Source organism: Microcebus murinus, chromosome 27, assembly GCF_040939455.1.
Source record: "Microcebus murinus isolate Inina chromosome 27, M.murinus_Inina_mat1.0, whole genome shotgun sequence".
Classification (NCBI taxonomy): Eukaryota; Metazoa; Chordata; class Mammalia; order Primates; family Cheirogaleidae; genus Microcebus; species Microcebus murinus.
In genome coordinates, this window is record NC_134130.1 from 6,636,193 (window position 1) to 6,657,279 (window position 21,087).

Sequence of the window (21,087 nt, forward strand, 5' to 3'; positions counted from 1 at the left end):
TGGTTCATAGATGACGCTTTCTCCCTGTGTCCTCACACAGTGGAAGGGGCGAGGGAGCTCTCTGGGGCCTCCTTCATGAGGGCACTAATCCCATTCATGAGGGCTCCACCCTCATGACCTCATCACCTCCCAGAGACCCCACCTCCTAAGACCCTCACACTGGGGGGCAGGATTTTAACATATGAATTTGGAGAAGCACAAACATTTAGTCCATAGCAAACACCACTGTTGAGTTTCTGAGTGGACCCTGGAGTGTTCTAGGAATTCTGAGTCAAGGTCTTCAATAAAGGGTCCACAGAAGAAATAACATTTGAACCCACCATTGTAAAGGATGAAAGTGTCAAAACACAAAGTGGTCCTCTAGGGTTAGGGCTCAATGTCTAAAAAGGCAGGTCCCCCCAACCCCCGACCTCTTCATGCCTCTAGCAAATGTCTTTTGAGTACCTACTGTGTGCGAGGCTCTGAGGAGAACAGCCCAGCTCTGTAGACTCATGAGGATTACAGTCCAATGGGGCGACAACTTAAATACCAAACTATGGCCAGGCACAGAGGCTCGTGCCTGTAATTCTAGCACTTTAGGAGGCCGAGGCAGGAAGGATCACTTGAGGTCAGGAGTTCAAGACCAGCCTGAGCAAGAGCTAGACACTGTCTCTACAAAAAACAGAAAAATTAGCTGGGCATGATGGTGTCTACAGTCACAGCTACTCAGAAAGCTGAGGCAGGAGGATCACTTGAGCCCAGAGTTTGAGGTTGCAGTGAGCTATAATGACAGCTGTGAAGTCTAGCCCCAGTGACAGACCTTGTCTCAAAAAAGAAAAAAAAAATCAAATTATAAGTACTATAAGAAGAGAGACAGCCATGAGAGAATGGTGTGGCAGGCTGAATGACTACCCCAAGTGGTGGTGATGGTTAATTTTATGTGTCAACTGGGCCACAGAGTGCCCAGATATCTGGTCAAACCTTATTCTGGGTGTGTCTGTGAGAATGTTTCTGAATGAAATGGACCTTTGGCTGAGTAAAGCAGATTGTCTGCCCTTCCCCAGTGTGAGTGGACCTCATCCAATCAGTTAAAGGCCTGAATAGAACAAAAAGGCTGGGTAAGAGAGAATTCCTCCTGCCTGACAGCCTTCCAGTTGGTAGATAAATCTTTTCCAACCTTTGGACTCAAATTGAAGCATCCACTCTTGGACCTGGTACCTACTGGCTTTCAGATACTGGAACTCCTCTGTCATGGGTCTCCAGCTCCCCGATTTCAGATCTTATGACTTCTCAGCCTCCATAATCATGTGAGCCAATTTTTTGTAATAAATCTCTTTGGGGCAAACCACTTCCCTTTTCTGAGCCTTAGCTATCCAGGGACAGCTGTTCCCCTGTTGGCTCCTTCCGGGAATCAGGAAAATGCTGAGCTCGTGAGGCCACAGGGTGAGGAAGTAGATGACCCTGGAGCCAGGCACCAGAGAATACAGTCTTTGGCATAATTGAGGTTGGGGGAGGAATAATTCTTGGCAGGGGGCACTGAACAATAAGCTTTGATTTTTGCGCTTGATTTTGTAAGGAATTAGAAGCTGCTGCTGGTTTCTGAGGAGGAGAGGAACAGATTCAATTGCACTTTCAGAAGCTCCCTCTGGCTGTTGGGAAGAGAGTTGGAGGGAGTGGAGAATGTGTCAGATGCCATTGGTAGGGGACACAGGACTCTGCCTGACACTGCTGAGGGCTGCTGAGATGGTCACTGAGGGAGGGGATAGCTGAACCGAGGAAAAATCTCTGGTGACAGCTGGCCTTCAGTCCTGTCACTCTGCCTCTGGACCAGTTGCAGCAGATGGAGATATATATATATATTTTCAGATGCTGACTTCATTTTTCCTGTGTGTAAAATTGCAACATTTCAATAATGTTATCACTAGCAAACTCCTCAAGCAATATGGAGGACTCTGACCACTAGAATCCAATAACCAAAATAATATAATAAAAATGTGAAGGCAGAAACATAGAACATCTCCTGTTGATGGAGTGGTTGAAGGCAGGTCTGAGTTGATGGTTGTGGTGATTCATTTGTGTTCCAAAGCTTTTTTGGTGTTTTTCACTCCCTGTTCATCCTTCCACAGGAACTGTAGAATTATTTTATCAAATTCTTTCCTCTCCTCAATGTTTTTGCTGTTTTTCACTCCTCTGTGCAGTTCCTACCTTTCATCTGGGATCATTTTCTGAAATACTCCTTAGTTTTACCTTTAAAAGGACAGGTCTGTTGGTGGGAAAGTCAGATAATGAATCATATGATACGTACCTCTAACATCTGGCTTTCTGTTGCTTGACAAAAATTTTTTTGAGATTCATACATGTTGCTTCATCTGTCAATAGTTTATTCTTTTGCTTTTGCAGTAGTATCTCATTGTATGAAATACCAGAGCTTGTTTATCCATTCCCTTGTCAACAGGCATTTGGACCATTTCCAGTTTTTGTTATTACGAATAAAGGCTTGTGAACATCTTGTACAAGTCCTTTTGCGGAGACATGTTTTTATTTATCTTGAGTAAATCCCGCGGAGTGGAATTGCTGGGTCACAGGTTAGGTATGTGTTTTGCCTATAAGAAATTGCTAAACCATTGTCTGCAGTGGTTGTACTATATCACATCCCCATCGGTAATGTATGATGCTTCCAGTTTTTCTACATCCTCCCAAATATCCCGTGTTGTCAGTCTTTTTAATTTTTGCCATTCAGGTGGTTATGACGCCGCCTCTCATTGCGGTTTTAATCCATATCTCCCAGGTGACTAATCATTGAGCCCTGTTTCATGTGCTTATTGGCCATTTCTCTTGTCAGGTTTTAAGACATTTATTGTCCCCGAGGCTCTGGGACTTCTTGAATCTGTGGCTTGAAATCTTTTTACCAGTTTTGAAAATTTGTCTGTCATTACCTCTCCAAAGATTGCATCCGCCTCATTCTCTCTCTCCTCCTTCCAGCATTACACGTAGACCTCACTGCACCCTCCGTGTCTTTTACCCTCCACGCTATAGTTTCTTTCCCTTTGTGTCTCCTTTCTTCATTCTGGATATTTTCCTCTGTTCCATCTTTCCGTTCACTAATTTTTATTTCTCCAATTGAGCTCTTCCTTTTCAGATATTGTCATTTTCCACATGTCCACTGTTGTTTTTTCCCCCTACTGTTTCCAATTTGCTGCCTAAATTCCAACCTTATCTTTTTATCTCCTTGAACATAATGAACACAATTCTCTTGAAGTCTCTGTCCACACCAGTCTGTGGAACCCCTGTGGGTCTGTTTATATTGCCGGTTATTTCTGCTGGTTTTTCTTCATGTGGTCCTGTCTCCTTGTATGTCTGGTTATTTTTATTTGTGCCAGACATGGTATTTGCAGATTAGTATGTAGAAATATTTCAAGGCCTGAGATGATGTTTTCCTCCAGAGAGGATTTATGTCTACTTCTTCCAGGCTTCTAGGGCTGCAAGGAGTCTAGGGTCGCCTTAATGCCATATCGGCGATTGAGATTATTCAAAACTCAGCTGCCGTCTCTGTATGGCCCTGTGCATGTCTTGTTTACCATTAGTTCTAAAGTAACACAAAGTTGCCCCAAATCACACCGAGGGGGAATTCACCAAACCCTTTCCCCTCAACAGGTGCTAGACCTCAATCTCTGTACCCCTGGCCTTGTGAGGCTAATGCACAAACCACTCAGCTTCTTAGCAAACTCCCCGCCCTAGAATAAAGTAACCCCAAAGCCTCTCAGGCTTCCATCCCTCCCACATCCCGGCTGGAAATTCTTCACTATCTTAACAACCCTCCAGAACCTTCGGGCAGACGTTCGAATACTCTGTCCCACTTTTCTAGTTGCCCCTAACAGGACAGTGAGTTTGTCCTTATTAGCTGAGCCACCGTTGTGCAAGACAAAATCTACCAATGGAGATTTTTATTCAAAGTCTGAGTACTTTAGAAAGAGGTCATTGACAGGGATCATCTTGAACTCAGAACCACAGAATGACCAACGGGGACCTCTCCCCAGCTTTGAGAACACCCTCGTATTTTCCGGCTGAGGAAGTCAAGTCCCGAGTCAGGAGTAGAGCTGGGCTGTGCGCTCCTGGTCGTCCGTTTGCAGACGCGAGCCGTGTGTTCTAGCTCCAGGAACTGGCGGCAACCGCGAATAAGGTCCCTGGAAATGACCTCACCTCTCCCTGAAACCTGAAAGTCGTGTCGACTCAGCAAGAGGCTTATGCCACCCACGGTTGCCAGAGGCCCTTAGGCCTCTCATGTCCATAAATGACACGGAAGTGACCTAAGCATGACCGGTCATCACAGACTCTCCGAACTAACAGCACAGCCTAAAAGACGGGGTCGTGTGATTTAAGTTGGACAACCCAAAAATGGGTCATTCCAGGACACCGAGTCTCTGGCTCTGTTGCTAATTCCGTCCACTTTGATTTTCAGTGCGATTGACTTCGACTCTGCCTGGGCCTCCCTGGAGCAATTCCCTGCCCAAGCCCAGTCTCGGGGGACAGGTCAGGGGAGTGGCCACCGGGTGCCAGCGAGCTCCTTGGGGAGCGGGATTTCTCAACTGGCTTCCAGCAAACCTGCTCTTCCACCTTCGCTGGGTGCAGGGTGTTCTGGTCACGTTTTCTCCCCAGCAGCTGTGTTTACATTGCGCAGTTGCCACGGGTCCCCGGAAGAGGGCCCTCTTCCTGGCCGCCAGCCTCTGGGGCCCTGGGACCTGGGGCAGGGAGGCCTCCTGCCAGGCCCCAGTGCAGAGATGGGCATGTCCCTCTGGGCATCACAGCAGAGTTCACTGGGGCTCAGAGAGGGGAGGCCACTTTCCCAAGGCCACACAGCTTGGTAGAGCTGCGGCCAGTTTCAGGTCTACCATTTTCCATAGTGGCTCCCCTTCCCAGAGTCCCCTCCTCTCTTGGAGCTGTGGTCTCGACCCCCTTCAAAGGTGTGAGCTCTAGGGGAAGGAGGGTCATGGGATGCTAATAAGATTAATCCTCTTTCGAAACAGGCTTCTGTTTCATTCAGGACTGTTTCTTTGGGTAGCAAAATCCGGCTGAGTTCAAACCGCTTGCATCTCACCTAAAAGAGCCACTTGAAGCCTCAAGGTTTCCGTAAAGGCCTTAGGTTTTGCCCCCACGGACACATGTCTCAATCTGGAGACATCTGTGGTTGTCACACTGGGGGGTGCTCCTGGCGTGGGGTAGGTGGGAGAGGGACGCTGCTCAGCACCTGCAGCGCCCAGGACGCCCCGCCCCGGAGAACGACCAGCCCGAATGACCGCAGTGCCCAGGGAGACCCTGCGCATGCGGTGCTAATGTCCAACCATCGATCCAGTGCCTTTAGGGTTTTATAAACGTAATCGTTCAGCCAGATTTGCAGATGGAGCCCTAGACTTCGGCTCTCTCCACTGGCGCCATCGCCAATGTTGTGTCACCTTTTCTTCTGTGTCATCCATCTGGTCTGCAGACATTTAGAGCACACCTTCCCCGCCCGGCCTGGACAGGCCACAGACAGGGGACCCAGGCCGCCCAGATCCCCTGGGCACCCCCAGATGAGGGCATCTGAGCGAGACACAGCACCGTGCGCGTCTGATTCCGGTCCGGATGTCGCCTTGTGGTCACTCGAGACACTGCCGGGGGGGGGGGGGGTGCGTGGGACACCCTGGGGGGGGAGGGTGCGTGGGACACCCTGGGGGGGGAGGGTGCGTGGGACACCCTGGGGGGGAGGGTGCGTGGGACACCCTGGGGGGGGGTGCGTGGGACACCCTGGGGGGGAGGGTGCGTGGGACACCCTGGGGGGGGGAGGGTGCGTGGGACACCCTGGGGGGGGTGCGTGGGACACCCTGGGGGGGAGGGTGCGTGGGACACCCTGGGGGGGTGCGTGGGACACCCTGGGGGGGGGAGGGTGCGTGGGACACCCTGGGGGGGTGGGTGGGACACCCTGGGGGGGGGTGCGTGGGACACCCTGGGGAGGGTGCGTGGGACACCCTGGGGGGGGAGGGTGCGTGGGACACCCTGGGGGGGTGGGTGGGACACCCTGGGGGGGGAGGGTGGGACACCCTGGGGGGGGTGGGTGGGACACCCTGGGGGGGAGGGTGCGTGGGACACCCTGGGGGGGGTGGGTGGGACACCCTGGGGGGGAGGGTGCGTGGGACACCCTGGGCTGTTCTGCAGCTGCCTGTGGGTCTGGGACTGTTTCTCAATAAGGTAAAATACACGATGCTCAGTGAGGCCATAGCAAGGGATATTAGTACATAATGGGTACATATATGCAAAGTAAATAGATGGTGATTTAAATATCTTACAAATATAAATCAATATGAAATTAATAAAAAACTATATAAACATGTCATGAATACAAATCAAACTACATAATATGATAAATAAACATACACATATGTAACATGCGTAGTAATACAAACATGTTATAGATACTGATAAAATCATATATTAATAATAAATGATATGACTATATAGTGAATGAATACTCGAGGATGTAACAAATATATAATAAGTAACATAAATATATGATAAATATATAATGAGCAATAAACTATAAATATCCATGAATAAATATACAAATATGAATAAATGTATAACATAACTATATTATAAACCAATAAGTATATAAGCGATAATAAATAATAAATGACATGAATATAATAGTTATAAATAAATGGTAAATAAATATGTAGCTAATAAATGTATAATATGAAAGTATTTTAAACATAAATATATAGCAAATAATATCAATAAAATGAATTAAGATCTAAATATTTAACAAATGTACAATAAATAACATAAACCTATGAATAAGTATGTATAAAACTACTGATTTTTTTTTTATTTTGGCATATTATGGGGGTACAGATTTTAAGGTTTCAATAAATGCCCATTTCCCCCCTCCCCCCAAAACTACTAATATTAATTAGCATTACTGGGGCCAGGCACAGTGGCTCACGCTATGGGAGGCTGAGGCAGGAGGATCACTGGAGCCCAGGAGTTGGAGGCTGCAGCGAGCTGTGATAACACCACGGCACTCCAGCCTGTGTGACAGAGCGAGACCTTGTCTCTATAAAAAAAAAAAAAAAAATCAGCGTATTACAATATAAACAACTATATAATAATGATAAGTATACAACAAATGATATGAATAAATAATAATAAACATAAAATAAGTAGCAATTCTCACCTTCCCCTCCAAAATCTTTTATTTATTTATTTTATTTTATTTTTAAAGTTTTTGGCCTCTATTTTTAAAAATAATTTTTCTGAGCAGTTAGAAGAGACCCTCCAAAATCTCTTAATTTTCATAGAGCCTCGCAGGTCCCAGAGCCCTCCCCTCCCTGGCTCTGTGCGCTGGGGCAGCCCGAGCGAGGCCGGGTGGGGAGCCCCTCGCCCCTTCTCCTGGTGTTAAACCAGCCCCACACGGTGGCGGCTGTCCCCAGAGAAGCGCACCCCAAGACCCCCTGGTCTCCCGCTGCCCCCAGGGCTGCCTCTCGGATCTCCCCCACGTCTGTCCCCAGACAGTGGCTACTCCTGGTGCGGGAGAGACAGTCCCCCACACTCTCCTGCTCGGTCAGCCACCTCCTGCTCGGTCTTGACTCCTTGTGGCTCTGGGCAGGTCGCTTCACCTCTCTGGCCCTCACTGTCCTCGCCCAGACCACGAGGCGGTGAAGCATGCTAGTCAGTCCCCTTGCGTCCTTCCGGCCGTGTCACCGGACAACGTCCTGGGGAAGGTCCCATCTGCTAGCTCAGTTCCATGCACGAGCCCTCCACCCTCTCCTCCCCTTGCTCCAAAGCGAGGACACCTTTCAGCTAAACTCTGCCTCCCCGGGGGCTGAGAAGAGCTCCAGGGGGAGCCGGGCACGAGGACCACCCATGTGTGCGGCCCCAAGGCTGGCGGGGCTCAGCCCCAGCCAGGTCCCCCGGGCCTGAGAACCTTGTCCCACCTTTGCAAGCTTCTGGACGTGCAGGTGCTCGTAGTCGCTTTAACTGAGGTTTTCATCATGAAGGGACATTGGGGACCCTGAAATGGATCCCCTGAAATGGATCCACATCTCTCCCAGCTGGTGGCAGGCCAGAGGGGACACCTGGCAACTGCACAGGTCAGAGCCCCTCTGTGACTGCTTTCACCGCTGGGGTGACAGAATCGTATCCCAGTGCACCAGGGACCCTCCCCGTTTTAACACTGAACGTTCCATGTCCAGGAAAGCCCCTGCGTCCCAGGCGCACACTATTCGTGCCCGTGGCCACACTGGTTTACCTTCTTCCTGGATCTCTCTACACTGTATCTGCTTTGAATATATATATACAGGCCGGCGCGGCGGCTCACGCCTGTAACCCCAGCACTCTGGGAGGCCGAGGCGGGCGGATTGCTCGAGGTCGGGAGTTCGAAACCAGCCTGAGTGAGACCCCGTCTCTACTATAAATAGAAAGAAATTAATTGGCCAACTAATATATATATATATACAAAAAATTAGCCGGGCATGGTGGCGCATGCCTGTAGTCCCAGCTACCCGGGAGGCTGAGGCAGGAGGATCGCTTGAGCCCAGGAGTTTGAGGCTGCTGTGAGCTAGGCTGACGCCACGGCACTCACTCTAGCCTGGGCAGCAAAGTGAGACTCTGTCTCAAAAAAAAAAAAAAAAATATATATATATATATATGTGTATATATATATATGTGTGTGTATATAATATTAAAAACCATTCCATCTCTCCTGCACTGCTGGTGGGTATACAAAACAATGCAGTGACTTTGGAAACCGTTTGGAACAGCGTTTAACTTATAAAGTGAACCAGGAACCAGACACCCCAGGCCTAACGATTTCTCCAAGAGAAATGGAAACAGGTTCACCCAAAAACCTGTACGTGAATATGCGTTGCGGGTTGACGCACAATCGTCAAAAACCGGAAGCCACCCAGATGTCCCCCAAGTGGTGAACGGACCCGCAGGCTGTGGCATTGTCCCTGGGTGGAATCCTACACGGCCAAGAACAGGAACGAATCGAAACACTTCATGCCCTGGGAAAGAAACCAGACTATGTACCCTATGACTCCATTTAAGGAACTTTCCAGAAAAGGCAAAGCTATACGGACAGTGAACAGACGGGTGGCTACAGGGGCAGGCCACAAAGGCGTTAGTTACACGGGACTTTCTTACTCCTTCTCTCACTTGACTGGTGTCGCGACTACATAGAGTGCCACCTGTTAGTCTTCCAACCCGCTTTCTTTCATGATTAATGAGGCCATTCTAACCGGTTATTTACCAGTTAAATTCTTCTTACACGAATTAATTAAATGTGTCCTTTACTCGCTATATCAACCAGGACCTGGCTACGGAATTAATATGCTCAAGAGGTTTTCTTCCAGTGTCCTTGTCACATCGATGCAATGGTCTTGGGTTTTAGTTTTACTAGTATTTGTCATGAAGCTCTAATTTTTTTTTTTTTTTTTTTGAGACAGTCTCACCCTGTCACCCAGGCTGGAGTGCAGTGGCATCATCACAGCTCACTGCAGCCTCCACCTCCTGGGCTCAAATGATCCTCCTGCCTCGGCCTCCCGAGTAGCTGGGATTACAGGCGTGAGCCCCCACGCCCAGCCCTAAATCCTTGTACGTGGTCATAGCTCCCAATCTCCATTCGTTCTGTTGATGCAGTCGCCAGGATGTAACCGCTCTCTGATAAAGAATATTCCCTATGATTGGCCCCCTCTGGGTATGGTTCCATTTCAGTCTGCGGCTGTTTATATGGAGCATCTCCGGGAGTGTGGGAAAAGGTCTGCTCCAACCCAGTGCTTCACCCAGGGGCGGTTCTGCCCAGCACCCCCAGGGCACGCTTGGCCACATCTGGAGACATCTGCGGCTGTGCCTGGGCAGCCCCTGGCGTGGGGCGGGTGGAGGCCAGGGGTGCTGCTCAGCGCCCCGAAGCACCCCGGACGGCCCGCCCCCGGAGACTGAGCCGGCCCCAGTGTGCGCAGGGCCGAGGTTCAGACCCCGCTCTGACCAGGCGTTGCCATTCCGCCACCCACGTGTCCTGTGGCTGAGGGAAGCTGCCTGTCGCCTGGGTTTGCCGAATCCTTGCACGCGCTGCAGCCTCACTTCTTAGCTCAGACCTGCTCTATTTAGGGGTAATGAGGCTTTACTGTGTGTCCTGGGGGGCACCCTGGGCACGCTTTCAGGCCGTGCGTTTTGTGGGATTCTTCTGCGGAGGCTTAAACTCGGGCGTGGTTTGTTAGCCCTTGGCTAGGAGGCCGGCCCAGAGCCTGGCAGCATCCATTAGAGTTTTATTTTTAGAGAGCCTCACCCCACATTGTTCCCCAGCCTCCCCAGCCCGGAGCACTGTGCACCGAGCATGTCGGGGAGGTGCCCCCGGGGCTGCGCACGGCTCTGACCACCCCACCCCTGCCCACCGGCGTCCCCAGGCCCTGCCCGGCCACCAGAGCCTTCCCAGGCCCTGCCCGGCCCAGCCAGGTCAGGGTGCCCGGCACCGTCACGTGCCTTTTCGGGGAGGCAGCCGGTGAGGAATGTTCCCTGGGCTGACTCAGCACCCAGGCGTGTTTTGCTGGCGTTGGCTAAATTCTCGGTGGGGGGCATGGCTGCTCCCTGAGTCAGTGTGGCTGGCTGGTGACAGCAGCTAAGACAGGGACTTCAGGACGCAGCTGCAAGGGCTGTGGGTGATGCAACCTGTGTCTGAATCTCAGTGTGAGCACACACAGACACGTGCACGTGCAGACACACATGTATGCACATGTGCACATATGCACCGGTGTCCGTGTGTACATGTACACACAAGTACACATTTGCACATGTGTACGTGCATGCACACGTACATGTGTGTAAACAAATGCACACAAGCACACTGACATACATACGCACACATGCACAAACACATGTGTGGACATACAGATGCATGCTGGCGTGCATATGTGCATGATGCATGCATAAGTGCACGTGTGTACACAAATACATATACCTAAGCACACTGACACCTACATATACGCACATGCACAAATACACACGTGCACATGCACAATGACATGCTTACACCAGCATATACACATGTGCACACGTGTGCATACACATATGCATGTACACGCATAAGCACACATGTGAACACACAAATGTATGCGCACACAGTCACACACAAACGCAGCCCTCTCTGGCCTTTCCAGCCAGCCTGGGCTATAACCAGCCCAGAGCAAGCCTCTGCCATGCCGTTTGCCCAGAGCAGGGACCCGATGGTCACGTGGCGGCTGCAGCTCCAGGGTCCTGTGCGTGTCAGATAGGGCCCCTTGGCCTTCCAAGGAAAACAGGCCGTGGGGCCAGCCCGTTTGTTCTCTGTCCGTGTCTATATTTAGCGCTGAGTAATTTAGGTATTTTTAAGCCGAACCCAGGGCGGTTTTCCCTGGGTTGGATGTTTTGTGGCCGCTTTGAAGCTCCCTGTTGAATCACAGCCCTGCGCGAGCCCACACGCGGCCTGCACGGGGCACACAGGAGCCAGGCCCGGGGCCTCCTGCCCCAAACGGGGCTGGACGTCTGCAGGGGACGCGGGAGCCGGGCGGTGTCCAGGCATGTTTTCCCTAATTGATACTTTTACTGAGATCCCTGTGGAGTCACATCCAGTCGTACCAGAGAACACGGGGAAAGTGCGTCTCCTTGACCCGGTTCTGGGGTAGCATTTTGTAAGACTACGGCGCGACAGACGGTGACACAGCCCACCCGGCCGTTCCTTTCTGCAGTCTCACTCGTGCCCTGGGCCTGCGCGCCCTGAGTTCCCTCCGAGGCCACCTCCTGGGCAGGTTCGCGCATGGCCGAGACAGACGCAGCAAGTGTCCTTCCTGTCGCCCTCCCTGACCCCTGGCGACCTCTAATCCGGTCTCCGTGTCTCCCGGGCTGTCGTCCCAATCACGTTCTATCCAGGGAGCCACACAGCATGTCACTGCTGGGACTGGCTTTGTTCCCTCTGCCCCGTTCCCTGGAGATTCGTACCCGTCGCCGCGTGTAACGTCCACTGAGCGTGAAGTCGGAATGTTCTGAAAATCTGAAATCTTGCCTTCACTTTTCTGCGGCCGCCTAGTTCTACAGAACTGCCGGCGACACCGCGAGCCGTGACGGACACCAGCGCTACTTAGTCACCCGGTTAAATAAGTGGCAGGCCCGGGGCTCTGTGCCTGGCACCCCAACAGCACGGACACCCCTGCTGGGTCCTGCTTGACAGGGTCCCTTAACGCCGATGCTGCTGACACTGGGGCCGGGTCGTTCTCGGGGTGGGGTCGTCCTGGGCACTGCAGGTGCTGAGCAGCGTCCCTGCCCCCACCCACCCCGTGCCAGGGGCTCCCCCTTCTCCAGTCGTGACAACCACGGATGTCCCCAGACTTCACCCAGTGTCCCCTGGAGAGGGGCAGGATCACCCGTAGTCGAGAACCACTGAATTAAGACTCACCCAATAACTCAAAACTAGATGGAAGCAGAATTTTTGCTGCCTATAGGAACAGAAAAATTTTCACATAACCGAATTATATAGACAAGTAAGCACCACTCAGTGGTTTCTTAAAAACTAAACCTGCAGCTACCGTGTGACCCAGCCGCTGCGCTCCTTGGGGTTTATCCCAGAGAAATAAAGACTTATGTCCACGCGAGAACCCGAGCAGGAGTGTTTATAGCAGCCTTGCACGTGGTAGATAAAACTAGCTTCGGCTCAGATGTCCTTCAGCAGGTGGATGGTTAAGCAAACCGTGGTTCCTCCACACCGCAGAGTGCTGCTCGTGCAAAAAGGAACGAGATATTGATATCTGCAACCGCCTGGGGCGGGGGGAGCCAATCCCAAAAGGTTACATACCATATTGTCCCATTTCTGTAGCATTCTCTTTATTTTTTTTTAAGACAGGGTCTCGCTCTATCACCCAGGCTAGAATGCAGTGGCATCATCACAGCTCACTGCAGCCTCCAACTCCTAAGCTCAAGGGATCCTCCTGTCTCAGCCTCCTGAGTAGCTGGGAGTACAGGCACCACCACCATATCCAGCTAATTTTTCTATTTTTTGTAGAGGCGGGGTCTTGCTATGTTGCCCAGGCTGGTCTCGAACTGCTGGGCTCAAGCGATCCTCCTGCCTTGGCCTCCCAAAATGCTGGGATTACAGGCATGAGCCACCGCACCTGGCAACACTCTTAAAATGATAAAAGTTTGGGAAAGGAGCGCATACCGGTATTTGTGGGAGATTAAGGGTAGGGTCCGGGCTGGGTACGGCTTTCCCAGGAGGGACCTGGAGGCCGGAAGTGTTTGTACCAACTTCCTGCCCTCGGGCAGCGGTCGGCTCTCTGTGAGGTTTGCTGAACGGACGGCGGGAAGGCCGAGTGAAGTGAGCCCAGGCCCTAAGGAGAAGGGCGACCCCCCCCAGGATCCCCAAGACCTGCCTCTGTCCCGCCAGAGACACTGCGCCATGTCTGGGGACATTTGTGGCTGTCACGACTGGGTCGGGGGTGCTCCTGGCATGGGTGGGTGGAGGCCAGGGCGGCTGCAGTGTCCGGGCTGCCCAGTGCCAGGGCAGAGCCTGGGGCAGGGCGGGGAGCAGAGCAAAAGCTCCTTTCTGTTTCCTGCCGAGCCCCTCACTCCAGCCCAACCAGCAGCTGTTTCTGGAACTCTCCTGGGAGCGCTTTGATGGTCACAGCCGGGGGCACTGGCCCCAATCGGCTACAGGAAGGGAAGTGGGATGTCGTGCTTAGCGGGCTCCCTCCCGCTGGCCGGAGAGCTGGGGACACAGAGGCCATGGCCACTCCCCAGAGCGGGGGGCTGCGGGACGGGGCGTCCTGCCCCGCTGCCCTCCTGGGTCCAGCATCCTTGGCCGTCACAAGCCGGCTCATGTCCCTCTGCCCCCCCCACAGGTCTCTGGACGACGGCCCCGAGCTGATGGCAGACAATGTCAGCCACTAACAACATAGCCCAGGCCCGGAAGCTGGTGGAGCAGCTCCGCATCGAAGCCGGCATCGAGCGCATCAAGGTGAGGAGCTGGGGGGTCCAGGGGCGCTCAGCCAGTGACGGGCAGGGGGCCTCGCAGGAGGGCAGAGGCTGCGCCACCGTGGCAGCGCCTCTCGCTGTGTGACCTCGGGCCTTTCACCTGACGTTTGATCATGCAACAAGGCACTGTGGCCTGGCCCAGTGGACCCATAAAGTCAACTGCCCCTCCCCCCACGTGTCCGCTCAGACCTCTGTTCTCAAGCACCTGTCCCCCACGGTGGTCACTGGTCATGCGTATTCACTAGGAAGGGGTGACCGGCCCCTAGGTGGCTCCAGGCAGGGACGGAAAGACTCTGCCCTGCTGGCCTGGCGGTGGGGGGGGTCCGGGAGGGCTTCAACCAGCCGGTGGGCTTCCAGCCCAGCCCTGAGCCCTCCCGGACCCCGTCACACCGCTGCCAGCTGGGATCCAGCCAGGAGGGGTGGGGGTACCCCCCACAAGGTGTCTGAATGTTCCAGAACCCCGACTGCCGGGCAGACCTGGGCATTCAAAGCATTCCTCTGGGCTGAGCACAGAGAGGCCCCGGTTGAAGTGGGTTTCCTGGGGAGGCGGTGACTCATCCCGCCCCGTTTGATGTCGAGGGTTGAGCCCCACCCCGTGAAAGTCAGGTCAGGACTAGAGCCCACGCCCCCCTGCCAGTCCCGCCTGAGGTTTTTTGTCCCCTCGAAGTGGTGACCAGAACCACAGAGCCTGGGCAGTGGCGGGCACAGGCTTTCCGTTTGTGCCAGGGCCACCGCGCCGGCTATTTCCAGGCTCGAGGCTATTTCTGTCCTCGAGGACGCTGCTTCCCAAATGGATGTCTAGAAAGCGAGCCCGACCCAAGTCATCAAAGGCCGCGGCCAGCGAGCCCACAAGAGTGGCAATTTTCTCCATCCACCCGTGGGCAGGCGCGCCCCCCAGGGCTGCCCGGCTTGGCCCTGAAGCTGGCCCGAGGAGATGCAGTCCCAGGGTCCCTGGGGTCCGAGGGAGGATGGGGTGTCTGGGGGCAAAGGCACCTTCCAGGTGAGGCAGCCAGGCTGGAGACGGTCGCCAAGTTCCGCAGAGAGAGTTGCCACCCTGGGGGTGAGTTCCAGGGCAGAGGGACGTGAGTGTCCCCGTTCGCCCTGGCCTGGGACACTGGACACCCTGGCCTCCTGCCCGGCTGGGGTGAGCCTCGGGGCAGCACCTGCGGCCTCCCGGAGGCGCTGCCTGGAGGACCAGCAGTGTGGCCCAGGGACGGCTGGTGGCTGCAACCCATGGCAGAGGGTCCCGCCCGTGAACGGGAGTGTCCCCCGTGGGTTCCGGCTGCGACCGGATGAAGGAGAGTGTCGCCTGTAACGCTGTCAGACCTCTGGCAATCGAGTTGCATATTCAGGCGGGTTTTCCCATCCTTCGGCGGGCGTGGGGCGTCCAGCCGACTCTTTGTTCAACACCTGGCGACTCCTGAAGGAAGCTCAGCCTTCTCTTTCTTTTTTAAAAATCATTTTGCAGTTGTAGTAAAAGACACATATCAAATGTATTATTAGTGATATTTAGTATATTCACAGCACTATGCGACCAGCACCTGTCTCTAATTCCAGAACATTCCATCACCCCAAAAGGAAGCCCCATCCCCATCAGCAGTCACTTCCCCTCCCCCTCCCCCAGCCCCTGGCGACCACGAATCCACATCCCGTCCTGTGGATCTGCCTGTTCTGGACGTCTCATATAAACGGAGTCTCACACTGTGTGTCCTTCTGTGTCTGGCGTCTCTCACTGAGCACGATGTCCGCAAGGTCCCTCCACACTGTGGCCTGTGTCGGAGCCTCGTCCCTTCTCCTGGCTGAGTGATGTTCCAGCTGTGTGGACAGCCCATGTCGTGTTGATCTGCTCCCGCCGTGGAGACCGGGCTGTATGCCCCTTGGGGCTGCTGTGAATGCGGCCACGGGCACACGGTGCCTCCTCCCTTCTCACCCTTCTTCTCCCCTCCTTGTGCCACACACAGGTCTCCAAAGCCTCGTCGGAACTCATGAGTTACTGCGAACAGCACGCCCGGAACGACCCTCTGCTGGTCGGGGTCCCTGCCTCCGAGAACCCCTTTAAGGACAAGAAGCCTTGTATTATTCTATAGCTGTGTTCTCCCTGCGCTCGGCTCCTCCCCCCTCCCTCTCTCTCCGTCTGTCTGTCTGTCTGTCTCTCTCCCCGGCATCATTCAGTGCCCAGCTCGAGCAAAACATCTCGAGTCCCCAAAACTTTTAATTCCAAAAGCAAAGCAAAAAAAAAAAAAAAAATTGCACTGCCCAGGTGGGGTAAAATGTATCCTCCAGATTAGATGGATTTTCAGACCCGAGGACACCGGTCTCTCCCGGGTCGGTGGCTCTGCAGCCACTTCCAATTAGGAACAACTGAGATGCCCAAGCGACGTGGTAACAATTTTTTAAAACTCTCAATTGCCGTCCGCATTGCGGAAGCGGAGCGGGGAAGGAAAGGAGGGTGAATTTGCAGCTGGCTCAGGGCACCTGTCCCCGGCCCGGGGCAGCGATTCCTTCACAATTGGCCACACGTGAAAGGGGTCGCCAGGTTGCTGGGATTTTTTTTTTTTTTTTTTTTTTTTTTTTAGTAGAGGTAAAACTGGGGTTGGGGGGTTGGGTGACCTAATGAACTTTTTTGTAAAAAAAAAAAAAAAAAAAAAAAAAAAAGAATCTCTCCTTTCCATTTAAAAAATTGTTATTCCACACAGCTGACACCAGATTTCGGTGGCTGAACCTGTAGCTAAACTGTACGTGTCGTGCACAGATGGACTGTAGGGACCGGGCAGGGGGTTTTGTCTCTGATATGCACTCCAGGCTGCCGAGTGTCATTCCCCTGTGTGGCATTTGCCACTCGCCCCTTCCAGGGGACCCCAAAAGCGGATTTTCAGGACTTGCCCCCTGTGGGGGAGGGGTGGCTGTTTCATTCTAAGCATGAAGCTTTGATCACACCCTGCCCTTCCGGGTTGTTTCCCACTTTCTCGAAGAATCACCATGGCGGTTTTTCAAACCGAAATGCCGCCCAGGGAGCCCCTGCCTGGCGGGCCGAGCCGCCTTGCGCCTGGGTGTGTGCACAGTTGCCAAATTATCTCCAAGTGACCTCAAAGGACGGTGGGAGGCGAGATCCTCCGTCCAGAGATGGAAACGCCCGCTCAGGTCTCCCCATCATCCCTCACGCCCGATCCTTGCGGTTTTCCACCCAAGTCGCAACCTGGAAGGGCTGGTTTGAGGACGAGAGTCGCATTTTGGGGGAGAATCCCTCACTCTTCCCTACGGCCTTGGAAATTTAAGATGTCATGGGGCCGGGCACAGTGGCTCATGCCTGTAATCCTAGCACACTGGGAGGCCGAGGCGGGAGGATTGCTCCAGATCAGGAGTTCTAAACCAGCCTGAGCAAGAGCGAGACCCCGTCTCTACTAAAAATAGAAACAAATTAATTGACCAACTAAAAATATATATAGAAAAAATTAGCCGGGCATGGTGGCGCATGCCTGTAGTCCCAGCTACTCGGGAGGCTGAGGCAGGAGGATCGCTTGAGCCCAGGAGTTGGAGGTTGCTGTGAGCCAGGCTGACGCCACGGCACTCTAGCCTGGGCAACAAAGCGAGACTCTGTCTCAAAAAAAAGATGTCATAGAGGCAGGGCTTTCTTAAGATGGCTTTGTCCCCTTTTACAACATGGAGAGTGGCAGCGGCAGGTGGCAGAAGGGAGGTGCTGCGGGCACACCGTCCGGCATCCACCTGCATCACCTATGGCCACACCTGAGATGGGTCCTGGGCAGTGGGGACCCATCACACAGGGGAACCCCACACAGCCCCGGACTCGGCAGGCCCCGACAGAAATCAGAGTCTAAGGGCTTGTGCCCGGAGGGTTCCAGGACGGCCACCGGGTCCTCCCTGCACAACAGTAGGGCAGGGGCTGGAGCCTCGGCCGCCTCCCGGGGCAGGGCCAAGGCTGGAAGGATCGGGTGGCCGCGGGCAGGGAGCAGGTGCAGGTGCAGGGGGTGGCCCTCGACCCCCCCACCCCGGGCTGGCTCCCGAGGGATCAGACGGCAGCTCAGGCTTCTCCCAGGCACCCAGCTCTCTACGGCCGGTCCGGGGGGGCTGGGACTCGGGGGAGACCTGGCTCCACCAACCTGCTGCTGGACCCAAGGACAGCAGCCTCCTCCTGCTGGGCTGGGAGCCGGGGGACCTAGGGCGGGCCTCTGCGCCATGCCTGGCAGGAACCGTGGGAAGGGGCACAAGCCTGTCCCGGAAACCTGGGGAGCGGCCCCAGCAGGGAGGCTGAGGCAGGGGCGGGCGGGGCGGCGTTAGAAGCAGGCGGTGGAGGGGAAGACCCACCCCAGCTCCTCCCTTTCCAACCAACCGTCTTGGCGCCTGGGAACCAAGGCGCCCCCATTTCTCCTAGAAAGAAGCCTTAATCCCCTGAGCTGGCGTCACATCCTCACACAGCCATCCTTCCTCCGTCCCCACTATCCTGGCCCTCTGGCCACCAGGCCCCACAGAAGACGGGAGATTTTAAGTTCAGGGTCAGCAGCACCCGAGGGGCCCAAGCCTCCTTCCTCCTCCTCCTGTGCCCCCTGCCCTGCCAGGGCCCAGGGAGGAGGGGGACGCAGCTGTGCCAAGCCCAGTCCCACCCTGTGTCCCCACTGATGCGACCCCAGAGAAGCCAGCAGGGACCCAGGGCAGAGGGAGATGATGGGGCTAAGCTGGAGCTTCCCAGCCCTGGTGCCCACTCTGGGCCCACTCGACCAGCGGACACTAAACCCACATCCTCCCCCTCATGAAAAGGACCCTGGGGTCCTTCTAGGTAAACTGAGGCCCAGGGAGGGGAAGGACAGGCTGGTGTCTCTCGAGAGTTGGGCCTTGGCTACGTGTCCCTGCCCCCTGCCCCGCCATCTCCCACCCGCTCCACCGCCCCCTTTGTCCTGCCTCTCGAGCCTGGTGACCAGGTGCCACAGCCTCAGACCACAGGGAGGAGGCACTTGGCAAAAGCCTGTGGGTGTCTCTCAAGCTTTCAGAGTCGGCCTCCGAGCCCACAGGGAGGGACAGACACCTGACACCTGATGACACCGTGCTGCCGACCGCGTGGGCCCATCTGTCAGGGATGTCCGGCGAGAACGGGCCACATCCAGGCGTTTTGGGGTTGCTGGTGCACCGGTGGCAGAAGCAGGTGTGGGGACAGCCCCGGCCCTGGCCGTGGGGAGGCCAGCGTCTCTCAGCCATGTCGGGGCAGGAAGATTTGAGGATACCCATCCACGCACCTGCCTGCACATAAAGGAAGAAAACCGGCGCGGGCAGAAGCGGGAACCGAACGAGCTTCCCTTTCTCCTGCAGCCCCGTCTGGAGCTGCCACGGGCCAGGGCCAGCTGGAGGCTGCGGGGTGCACCTGGTGGCCCACCTGGGCACCCTCCCCTGGCCTCCCCCACCCCAGGAAGGCGCTAGAATGTGCACCCCTCCCCGAAGGTGACCCCCAGGCCAAGCATGAAGTGGCTGGGTTGTGACCTCTGGGGACACACACTGTGGCCAGCGTGGCCCGAGGCCGGGGCGGAAGGTGTTTGTCTTTCTCCCTTTCTGCCAGGTCCCTTTGATGGCCCGCCGGGCCCCTCATCCATCTCCGCCAAGCTCTGGGGCCACAGGAAAAGGCCATCGGAGCCCTGCCCGCGAGGGAGTGACCCGGGAGGGGGTTCCGGGCTGAGGTGAAGCCACTGAACCGTCTCTCTCCCTCGAGGGGCGCTCATAAAATAAGTCAGCCAACCTAAGAAGCCATACGCCAGGCACTCACCGCCCGCCCCTGTCCTCGAGGGACGCAGTCGCCAGGCGCGGTGAAGACCAGTTTCTGGCCGGTCCCACCCCATCTGCATTTCGATGTCCCATTATCTTTATTTATTATTTTTTTAAGATTCCAGGCGTGCCGCACCCACTTTCTCCAGTGTTTTAATATCGTGTGGAATTGTTGATACGCAGTGAATTCATACACAATAAAAAGGCTCACGTTTCCTTTTCCCCGGGCTCTGGGCTCTTGCTTCTCTCTGCGGCTGCAGCAGAGGCGGCGGGCTGGGCCGCATCATCCCCACCCCCTCCGCCCACCCAGGGACAAGGTGCCGGGAGGGGATCCCCGGGTGACTCTGCACCCCGCCGAGGGCATCCAGGGCCTGGCCGAAGCACGGACAAGGACGGATTTGCAGATTTGCGGTTAGAAAATCTAGGAGGAGGAGCTGTTTAAGGTCTGCACAAGCCTCGGGTGTGCGGCCCACAGTTTGGGGTGTTTGTGTGTTGTTTTGCGGGGGAGGGGGGAGGCATGACCCTCTTTTAAGGGCTCAAATGTGGGAACGTTTTAATCCTGGACCTCAGGCCCCATCCTGGGCTTTCCAATCACCATGAAACCAGGCTGGACCGTCAAAGCCCGAGCCCAGGGGACAAAGTCCAGTGAGTCAAAGCTCAATCTCTGTACCGCACTTCGAAGACTTCGAGGTTTGATATTAAAGTATTTAAGTGGGTGACTGTGACTTCAGAGCAAGGAACCTTGTCAGTGTAAAACAGGTGCAGACTCGACTGCATAAAAACAATCTGCTATAGGCCGGGCGCGGTGGCTCACGCCTGTAATCCTAGCACTCTGGGAGGCCGAGGCAGGCGGATCGCTCAAGGTCAGGAGTTCGAAACCACCCTGAGCAAGAGTGAGACCCCATCTCTACTATAAATAGAAAGAAATTAATTGGCCATCTGATATATATAGAAAAAATTAGCCGGGCATGGTGGTGCATGCCTGTAGTCCCAGCTACTCGGGAGGCTGAGGCAGGAGGATTGCTTGAGCCCAGGAGTTTGAGGTTGCTGCGAGCGAGACTGACGCCAGGGCACTCACTCTAGCCTGGGCAATTAAGCGAGACTCTGTCTCAAAAAAAAAACCAATCTGCTATAGATTACCAAGCCTAAGACTAGAAGGCAGCTCACAGCCTAAACACAGAGTCACTGTAGGCCCAGCAGCGCCACGGTATGTACACAAAGGAGCAAGAAGTAGGATCTCAAAGGGGTATTTGTGCACCTGCGCTCACAGCAGGACTCACATGGCCAATGGTGGGAGTGACCCAAGTGTCCACA

General features: G+C 54.5%; 1 protein-coding gene across 2 annotated transcripts in view; it reads left to right on the plus strand.

Annotated features, from left to right (window-relative positions):
• The window catches only part of GNG7 (G protein subunit gamma 7), a 123,903-nt gene extending 103,909 nt beyond the window's left edge, over positions 1 to 19,994 (plus strand). For both annotated transcript variants that reach the window (XM_020283859.2, XM_075998178.1), the window contains 2 exons: positions 13,875 to 13,990; positions 15,969 to 19,994. In XM_020283859.2, coding sequence (XP_020139448.1) covers positions 13,910 to 13,990; positions 15,969 to 16,094 — 207 coding nt within the window. In that variant the 5' untranslated portion in view covers positions 13,875 to 13,909 and the 3' untranslated portion in view covers positions 16,095 to 19,994. The remainder of the gene's footprint in view (positions 1 to 13,874; positions 13,991 to 15,968) is intronic.
• Positions 19,995 to 21,087: the final 1,093 nt, after the last annotated feature.